General features: G+C 40.2%; 1 protein-coding gene across 1 annotated transcript; it reads left to right on the top strand.

The window, feature by feature from the left end:
* The first annotated feature begins 4,020 nt into the window (after positions 1-4,020).
* Positions 4,021-9,506, top strand: vamp1b (vesicle associated membrane protein 1b). The gene is made up of 5 exons (XM_074653365.1): positions 4,021-4,782; positions 5,891-6,029; positions 6,338-6,496; positions 6,941-6,992; positions 8,210-9,506. Coding segments are annotated over exons 1-5 (369 nt in total). The 5' UTR covers positions 4,021-4,780; the 3' UTR covers positions 8,227-9,506.
* The last annotated feature ends 635 nt before the right edge of the window (positions 9,507-10,141 follow it).

The raw sequence follows: 10,141 nt of genomic DNA, 5'->3' as shown, positions 1-10,141 counted from the left end.
CTGGAAAAGACGGCTTGTTTTATTCCTTCTAAACAACATAAACCTACTTTACTACCAGACAGCGACAAGCTGTTCCCTACTTGTTGACAAATGCCATGATGGTCTCGCCTGAGTGTTGAAGAATATGCTCCAACCCACAGAGTTCAAAGGTCAGCATGGAGCTCAGGATGAAAGGAACCATTAAATGAATTAATAAATGGTGAGTTTACTCTGAAGTCAGTGAGACAATTTTCCGCATGCTGCTATAAGAGCCTTCCCTCTCCCAGCAAGACCTTCCACAAAGTTTTAGAACCTGGCTGCAGGGATTTGCTCCCATTCAGTCACAAGAGCATCAGTGAGGTCAGGCTCTGATGTTGGGTGATGAGGCCTGGCAAGCAGCTGGCGTTCATCCCAAAGGTGTTGTATCGTGGTTGAGGTCAGAGCTCTGTACCGACCAGTCAGGTTCTTTGATACAGAACTATGGAAGCCATTGCTTTTCGGACCTATTGTCATGTTGAAGAGTCTTCTCCAAAGATAAATCTGACCGGTCTTGAGAAGATAAAAACAGATAGGAGGAGGAAGAAAAATTCTTGCACCTGCTACATATTTGACTTATTTCTAAACTTTGCATTTTTACTGTGAAAGACTGAATAGTTATAACTCATAGACATGCAACCTGTGATAAAATGCTTTGATTTAAAAGATCACAAATCAAAAATGTTGGGACACCGGTCTAAAATGTCATTGTACGCTGTAGCATTAAGATTTTCTTTAAATGAAACCTCCCCAAAAGATTAAAAACAGCCCCACATCCATACTACACAAACGTATGTAGACAAGGGTGTCCATCTACTTTTGGCCATATAGTATATCTGATGTTTTTCTTTCCTTGAAGATGGACACATTTTAGTAATTTTCATTCCTCCAACGGCCCTTTTGTCCTGGGACTTTTCCCGAGACTTCACTCCTCTCACTTCTCTTAAATATGAGAGTTGAGACTCAAAATGTAAAAAGAGATAGTGGTTATCGGCTCAACTAGGAATTAAACGAGCAATTGCAAAAGGAAATGTTGAACAGGAGGAAGAGGGAATCGGGAGAAACAGCTGAGTCAACACCAAGTTTCCTGTCAGTTAAACTGGCAGAAAATAATATGATTTATATGCATGCATTATATGTAATCCCGTGGACTACATTAAGAATCTCCCTCATTCTCCTTCTCTATAGAGCTGGGTATCTATTGAAATTGTTCCATGCAAATGTTAATACAATCAAATATTTCCTTTACCTTACTTTGAATAATAAACAGGTTTTTTCTTACAGACTTAAAAGAACTTTCCCTAAATAAAAGTCTAAATTTGCTGATTCAAATCAGTAACTATACAATCAAAAAACTAAACAAGATTACAAATCTGACCATTCAATAGGGACAGAGTGAACAGAATAGAAAAGATTACATTTAATATTCAAGTTGTTTGGATTATTTCTCCAAAATGTTCTTCTTTCATTTTTCTTTTAGCAACACAATAATTTAAAGTTAAAACAGACCTCATATACAGTAGTTACCGTGACATCTTTAGATTGGAGGAGATGCTGTGAATGAAACTCAAGTTTGAGTTGTGTTATTTAAGAAGCTGCTGTATTGGTACACCAGGTAAAGCACGAGGACCAGAGCTCAGCTCATTCACTATTGATTAAAGAAACAGCCATAACATAACAAACATCCATCACTTACTCAAATAATACATCTGGTGCACAGTCAACTGGAGAAGGTAGAGGATTTCACATGCAGACCAACATGCTGCAGCAAACAAAGGGAGAGACTGAACAGGGCCAGTGTTGCCAGATCAGATTGACAGTTTCCAGCTCAATCACATCTCAAAACCCGACCAATTCAATAAAAACCAGCCCAAAACATAACCATGCCAGAAACCAACATTAAACCACAACACATGCAATAGAAAACAAATCATAATACAAAGCTTCATACTTGCAGCAAATAACCAATGATAAAATGTTAGATAAATAGGCTATAAGCAACCCACAGAGAGTGCAGCCCGACAACCAAATACAGAAATACCCATGCCAATGTCAAAGATGATGACACCAATGTAAGTACATCCTCCTTTATCCCTAACGACGACTGAATACAACTCATGTCAGTCAAATATTTCTCAAATTAAATGAGTCAATAATATGAGTGAGTGGACACAATAAAGTTTACTGAATTTAGTATCTGTGTTTTTGACCATAAAAGCTTGTTAATAATATTGCTTTCACAATATTTTCAAAACCCTGCCACATGTTGACAACATCAGCTCAAATTTCATCTGCCAGCCCAACGCTGTTTTTCACTGCCCGACTTAATAAAAAGTAGCCCAATTGGGCAGAAACCAGCCCAATCTGGCGACACTGAGCACGGCCCATTAAGGCTTCTTATCAGTTCAGAGGTCGAGGTTAAGTCCCGCCCCCCTAGAACTGGGCAGGAAGGAGAATTTTCTACATGCTGCATGTACCACCTTTCAGAAATGTCAAATTTTCATTGTGAGGGAGATAATCAACCTGTTTCCTGCTACTCTTCCTTCCCTTGCTCATAAAGTTTTATATCCAGGTCAGACAACAACAGCCTGTGACGTCAGTGTTTCCTCACTGACCACAGTGAATTTGTGATTCTGTCCACCTGGAAGTTGGTGCTGAAACGATTAATCAAGTGACAGGAAATTGGAACTGGAAATATTTTTTTATAGCTGATTACTAGTTTAAGTCATTAGGCAAAATACTGACATTTGGTGATTTTCCTCTCGTAGTTAATTTAATATATTTGGGGTTTGGACTTTTGGTTTAACAAAAGAAGCAGTTTGAAGACAAGCTGTGAAATTTTAAATTGTTTTCACTACTCTGACATTTTATTGACAAAAAAATTTATCAAACAATCAACAAATTAATCGATGATGAAAATGTACTTAATTTACTTAGTGGGTTATTAACTTACGTAGTTAGCTAGTTATATAAACTGGGAAATTTTTTTTCGGAAACTTGTGTTTGGTTGATTATTTCTCTTTTGTTAGAATGCTAATTGGCATTGTATTTTACATCGTTGGAAAGCCTGTTTATTTACCTTCAAAATGATGTCCAACTTTTCAGGATCATGCATTTGTGGGATGAGCAGCACAGCTGATTATGTGGGTAGCGCCCAAGAAAATGTTTCCAAAATGCTCCCCAACTCTTCTGCAGTGTGTAGTGTGTGCGCATGCACGTGAGGTGGAGTGAGCTGTGAGTGAAGGCAAGCAGGCAGGCAGAAGAGCAGAGACTCCGGCCCTGGAGACCAAAGCTACGGTCTCCCCTGCGTCCTCCGACCGCGACCAACACTGTTTTGCAAGACGGGCTTCACTAGATATAACTTTGCGATTTTGGTGCTTCTGTGCAGTTTGTGTTGGAGTCTGAGTCTGAACAGCGTAGCCACATGTGAGCGCGCATGGGACACCGACCCGGATTGATTTATACGTGTAAAAAGTTACAAACAGTCTCTTTAAAGAAATGAGTGGCGTTAAAACTAATTCGCATTAACGTGTTATTCATTATCATGTTTACTTTGACAGCCTACTTTTGGAGGTACAATTTCTTCTTGAGGATTTAAAGAATAAGGTATGGAAGCTTTACATTACATTTGTATGATCACCCTCTGTGTTGTGTTTTTATCGGTAGGTCCATTTATCTTTTTTATTCTTTTTATTTTAAATTGTGTAATGTAAAAAGAACAAAAACTGTAAGATACTGTAATGTTAGTAATTAAAAGAGTGGTGGAGACAGAAATGGTAAATGAATGCTATTCCAAAGTGTACTTCATGTGACCCCTGCATGAGTTGGTGCCCCACATGGGCCCCCCAGTCAGAGAGCTGTGGACACGCCACTGCTCCATGAAAGCATCTCCAGTGTACCGCAGTGTCGTCCTGCCGCCCTATCCGACACAGAGAGCTGCAGTACTGCAAAGTGTGAGGAAGGGGAAAGAGAGAGAGAGAGAGAGAGAGGAGAGAGAGAGGAGAGGAGGGGGAGGGGGGTACCGCACTGTCGTTACGATCCAAGTGAAGCAGGAGGAGGAGGAGAGACGCATTATTGCAGCACAGAGCCACAGCACTTTACCGCACTTCACCACAAGACTCACATCCGACAGTTAGGTGGGGGGGCGACAGAAATCAAAAAAGACAGACATTTCTCATGACTGGACTTTTTTTTTGAATTTTTTTCCATCTCTTAATTTTGCACGGCATTTGTGCCAGTGAGCTTTTTAGAAGAGAGCAACTCAAACAACCAGCCAATCAGTGCTGCATCTCCGTCCTCAGCATCCAGGGGGAGACTCACTCGGAGGAGCTGCAGCTGCACGCAGGAATATAATAAAACATCCGTGGATTTCTCTTTGGATGGATTATAATCTAGAAGTACTTTTCTCATCCTTCCTCTTCTCCAGTGCAGACTCACAGTGAATTATCACCCGGTCCGTTCATACAGTGTATATCTCGGTGTATTGCGGTACTTTTGCAGACGACTCTCTGTATAAATGCATCGCTAGGAGATTCTCCTCCACTGCGCAAAGACCCTTTACGCACTTTACTAATTGAATATTTGGCCTTTGGTTTGGACCACTTCCTAGGCATTTTTTGTCTTGTTTTTTTTTTCTTTCTGTGATCTTACTGTTTTTTTCTCGTGTTGTACTTGAGACCCTCCCTCTCCACCTCCTCACCCTCCTCTTCATCCTCCTCTTCCTCCTCCTGCTGCCTGTGAGTCAGTTCAAACAGCTGCAGAGAAGATGTGAGTATTAATGCGGTCTTTTCTGCTGCGCTCTTTACGCAATAGCAATATCTCTTCAATAACTGTTCTGGATCAAATGAGCCTGTATATATTGAAACCGGTATTGTATGTTTTTTTCCATGGTGGGTTGGTTGGAAACTGAACTGATTTCTTTCAGCTTGATCTGTTTTAGCTGACGCAAGTGAAATTTTCTGTCACACCATCACTAAATTATGTATTCATGGGGTTGACTGCTGTCCCACTGTTTATAAAGCCTTATAGGTGGAATTGAATTGAGTTTTTTTTTGTAATCAATTCTTTTATTGGTATTTAAGTTTAATTATATAGGGTGGGGTTACAAATTGATAGATTACCATTAGAGTAAAAGAATATAATCACAAATGTTCATGTACTAATCAATACAAAATTGGCAAGTAGCTACAGAAAAAGAAAAGAAAAAAAACAAACAGAAAGAAGAAAAAATTTAGTTTTTTTAAAGATAATTTTACACCACAGATTTAAAAAAAAAAAAAAAATTGTTAACACAGCATGTTGTGGGTCAGAGATTGAGGTCAAATTAGTGATGGTTCATAAGACACTCTTGTTCCTTATCTGCTTTTTTTTGTCCTGCAGTGTTAGTGATTTAAACTGTCCATCAGCTTGTGTCTGCTCAGTTTTAAAACCTCTTCTTCCCCCTGCTGGATTAACCCTTTCCCCTTTTCTGCAAATCACCCTCCAGTTTTTACCCTTTTTCTTCTCCGTCCCACTCAACTCTCTGTAATCCATCACAACAACTCCTCTTTTTCTCTATCCCAGCCAGGACTTTCTGTTTCTTGCTTCCCATCTGCGGCCTATATTTTACTTTCATCCCACTGCATCTTTCAAATCCCTAACCCTTCACATCCTATTTTCTGCATTCCTCCCCCTACATGCCCAGTCTCCCATGCATAATATGCAGTTTTCTCCTTTTTTGCCATGTGGTGGATTTACCCCTCCTCCATAACTGGCAAAGTAGCATCCTTTTTTTTATTAGTCTTTTTCATATTAGATTAAAATGAAGTGCTCTCTAATGCATCAGTAATACCAAATGGTCCCCTTTCCTCCTCCTCCTCCTCGTGCTCCTCCTCAGGTCAGCCCCAGATGCTGCCGCCCAAGGAGGAGCACCCGGTGCTCCAGGAGCCCCTGGTCCAGATGGAGCCCCAGGCGGTGGACCACCCAACACCTCCAGCAACCGAAGGCTACAGCAGACACAGGCCCAAGTCGAGGAGGTGAGCTGGACCAGGCCAGACTAGGACTCTGGGCCAGAGTTTGATTTTTACATGCAATGCGTCAAAATTAAAGAACTTACTGTATATGCACAGTGCTATACTGGACCAGAGACAAACAAGCATGTAAAAATGCTTTGTTGTTGTTGCTCTTATGTTCACTGGAAAGGTCTCTGGTGGATTGCGACTACTTATTTGACTCTCATTTGTGATATTTCGCTTCCTTTCTTTTAACCACACTTGTCATCCTCTTTGTCTCTCCCCTCCACCGCTGCCAAATGCTGTCTCATCCTCGCCGCTGCGTGGCCTAGGTGGTGGATATCATGCGGGTGAATGTAGACAAGGTTTTGGAAAGGGACCAGAAGCTTTCAGAGCTGGATGACAGAGCGGACGCTCTCCAAGCCGGAGCCTCCCAGTTTGAAAGCTGCGCAGCTAAGCTAAAGAACAAGTACTGGTGGAAGAACTGCAAGGTGGGCACTTAAGTGTGGCTCCATTAAACAGATTGTTGTTACTGAAAGAAACACACAATGCAATCAGAGTCTGAATTGACAACATGCGGATTTGTATGTGGTGCAAAGAGATATAATGTGAATAGGACCCTCAGCTTTTTTATTTTAAAGCATTTAACATCTGTTCATGCTGAGGTGCGCTGAGGCGAACACACAGTGTGTGTCGTGGGGATCCTGCTCTCCACACATTAATCTGTTAATGAGATGCTATGGAAGACTGAGCAGATGCTTTGGGGAAAATAGGTCTGTTATTGTAGAGTTTTCACTACAGACTCTATAAATTAATAAATAAATACTAAAGTGTGTTAAATGTTTCGTTTTGTTGTATCTTTTCTGTTTGCAGGCCTTGAACTCCACACAGTTACAGTTCCCATTATAGTAAATGTTATTGTTTTCTCCTTTCAGATGATGATCATGATGGGTATCATTGGAGTCATTGTGGTTGGAATAATATTCTGTAAGTAGCATCTTGATACTAATACAATATTGTCGGGCCGCAACTAACGATTATTTTCATTGTTGATTAATCTGTCGATTATTTTCTCCATTAATCGATTCGTTGTTTGGTCTATAAAATGTCAGAAAATGGTGAAAAATGTCGATCGGTGTTTCCCAAAGCCCAAGACGACATCCTCAAATGTCTTGTTTTATCCACAACTAAAAGATATTCAGTTTACTGTCATAGAGGAGTAAAGAAACCAGAAGATATTCTCATTTAAGAAGCTGGGATCAGAGAATTTTTACTTAAAAAAATTACTCAAACCGATCAATCGATTATCAAAATAGTTGGTGATTAATTTAATAGTTGATAACTAATCGATTAATTGTTGCAGCTCTACATTATTGATAGGTCTATAGTTAACAGAATGATTTAAAGGCTTTAAAGGCTAAAAAGCAGATGATTATTATTAAAGACACAGTGTGTAGGATTTAGTGACATCTAGAGGTGAGGTTGCAGATTGCAACCAATTGAATACCTCTCTGCTCACTCCTCCCTTTCCAAACGCGTCAGAGACTTATGGTAAACCTTCAAGTAACGTAAAAACGTGAAAGGCTCTCTCTAGAGCCAGTGTTTGGTCTCTCCGTTCTGGGCTACTGTAGAAACATGACGGAGCTACATGGTGGCCTCCGTGAAGAGGACCCGCTCCCTATATAGATATGAAGGACTCATTCTAAGCTAACGAAAACACAACAAATCTTAGTTTCAGGTGATTATACACTAATGAAAATGTAGTTATGAATATTAGATTTCATTTCCGCGAATACTGTGGATCCCCGAAATGTTACACACTGTTCCTTTAAGTGTTTTTCTCTCAGCAGCAGAGGAACAGATATATGAAGAAAAGGATCCTGTTTTTCAGTCTGTCAGTATAGTTGATGTACTAGTGCTATTAATTTTACAGAAAATTAATATACAGAGAGACAGAACCAACACATTTGTATTCATGCCCTAATAAGCCCATGTCTGGCCTGCTTACGTCTGCTCTGATCCGTCAATTGTTCATGACGTCCAATTACAGTAAATAATGGTTATAATGCAAATTTTACCAGTAAAAACAAACCTGTATAAGAAGAAGAGCTCAGCTGACTGTTGTCTTCTTGTTTTGTCTGAAGTGGTGTATTGCCAGATCCATTAGACTAATGGCTTCCTCTCCCTCTCTCCTTCATCTGCAGTGTACTTCTTCTACTGAGCTCAGCCCATCAATACAGATGGATATGGACTTGAGAATATGAGAGGAAAGAGAAAAAAAAAAAGATACCCAAGCGCCACTCCTCCCCTTTTACCCGTCCTCTCCTTCCTCTCTTCACACAGTCTTCCATTAAACCATCTTGCACTTATTACATGACAGTAGTGTTTATAGGTGTCTCCGCTCTCTCTGTCCCCCTCTCCCTCCCTCCTTGTTGCTTTCTTCCACTGTTTTGGCGTTAAGTCTCACTCACTTCTCTCCTGTGTCTGCACCTCATGTATTATTGAAGGACGCAGCAGGCGGAGTGAAAGAGGAAGAGAGGAAGGGAAGGAGGGAGAGAGTACAAATTCTTGTGACACGGGAACACACGGAGAACCTCTGAACGGAGCTACGGGGGGAAATGTACAACGTACAGATGGTGAATGTGTGCAGGGAGAGTTTGCAGTCCTTTCTACCCCGGATACGCCAAAGCTTCTTCATATTACCTTTTTTGAGAGTCCTACATTTGTAAGTTGATACTGACATGCCTAACTAACACACTCCTTCTCTCACAACTGCTACCGTCATTGCTAATTACTAACACAAGGTCACGTTAGATTAATATTAGGATCATTTTTGTTGTATGTGTGTGTGTGTGTGTAATTGTGATCCAAAGCATTGTAGCCAATAGCTTTTTTTCCCCCCGAGTTTAGCTGATAGGCTTTTATTAGTAACTTTTTTCCTTTCCTGCCTAACTTTCTGCAACGTTCAGTAACGACAATGAGAGAAAGACATTTGAAAAAGGGGAAAGAGACTGTGTGAGAGTATAGGGAAAGGAAGAAGAGATTCAGGGAAAAGTAGAAAGCATTGTATAAATGAGACAAACTCTTGGACTGATAAGCAATTATTGATAAAGTATAAAGTATAACTATGCTTGGTGCTTGGTTTTTGCACCACAGGTAGAAGCATAGTACAGGTAGTAGTTCTGCTTAGTGGTACAGTGATATGCACAGCAAGACAAACTGACAAGCAGCCACTAACAGACAATCTACTGTACACATGAACCGACCCAGAGGAAGGAATCCTAACTCTGACTTGGACAGAGTCACAGCCATAGACAGATGAATGTGTAGAGTCACATTAAATTAAAACAAAACCAACAAAACAGGTACAACTTATTTTGGAAGTTGTGCAGACAAAGCGGTTGTTAAATTGTTGTTTAAGTTGAAAGAGAAAGGACATGATTTAGAAACCCAGAGCCACCCGGCCGTCCCGTCCCGTCCCGTCCCGTCCCCCGTCCCCCGTCCCCCCCCCGTCACTCACATAAAAACAGACTCGCCTGCAGTAAATGCAAAATGAGTTTGTTTCTAACTTGCATGGCAAACCGTGTCCATAGTTTTGCCTATTTGTGTGATCTGTGTATCTGCCATTTCTGAATCTAACTGCCGATTGTACATTTTCTTTTGTTAGTGGTTTTAAACGACCTGTGTATAATGTCTTTCTGATCTGATAATTACTGCTTATGCAATGCAATGATGCTCAAGAGTTTGCCAAATTTGATTAATTTCATTTGCTTTTGAGAGAAAAATTATATTCAGAGACGGCAAACAACTGCTACTATAGTGAACTGTTAAAATCATGTAGTATTGTATGGATAGAACAAATAGTGCACACATGTCAGATTATGCTCCTGAAAATGTGCTTATGAATTCTTTCAGGTTTTTGGGGGGGTTGTTGGATGGAAAAGAAAAGCTAAGATTCCTCTCTTCGCATTGATTTTGAGAGTTGATCAAATTAAGATGCATAATTGTAGCAGTTAGTTATAATTATCTGATGATATTGTGCAGCAATATTGTTAGGTAATTACCACATGAGATATGAGAACATGTTTTGTGATTTACAACCTGAAAATGCAGTAAGATGATGCAACTGGATTTGC

The sequence above is a fragment of the Sebastes fasciatus genome, chromosome 12 (genome assembly GCF_043250625.1).
Source record: "Sebastes fasciatus isolate fSebFas1 chromosome 12, fSebFas1.pri, whole genome shotgun sequence".
NCBI classification, from domain to species: domain Eukaryota; kingdom Metazoa; phylum Chordata; class Actinopteri; order Perciformes; family Sebastidae; genus Sebastes; species Sebastes fasciatus.
This window is presented reverse-complemented; position numbering and strand designations above follow the sequence as displayed.

Excerpts from the sequence above, each read along its gene's own strand:
- vamp1b (XM_074653365.1), top strand. Across the intron at positions 6,030-6,337 it reads CACAGGCCCAAGTCGAGGAG|GTGGTGGATATCATGCGGGT; the intron begins GTGAGCTGGACC and ends TGCGTGGCCTAG. Across the intron at positions 6,497-6,940 it reads ACTGGTGGAAGAACTGCAAG|ATGATGATCATGATGGGTAT; the intron begins GTGGGCACTTAA and ends TTCTCCTTTCAG.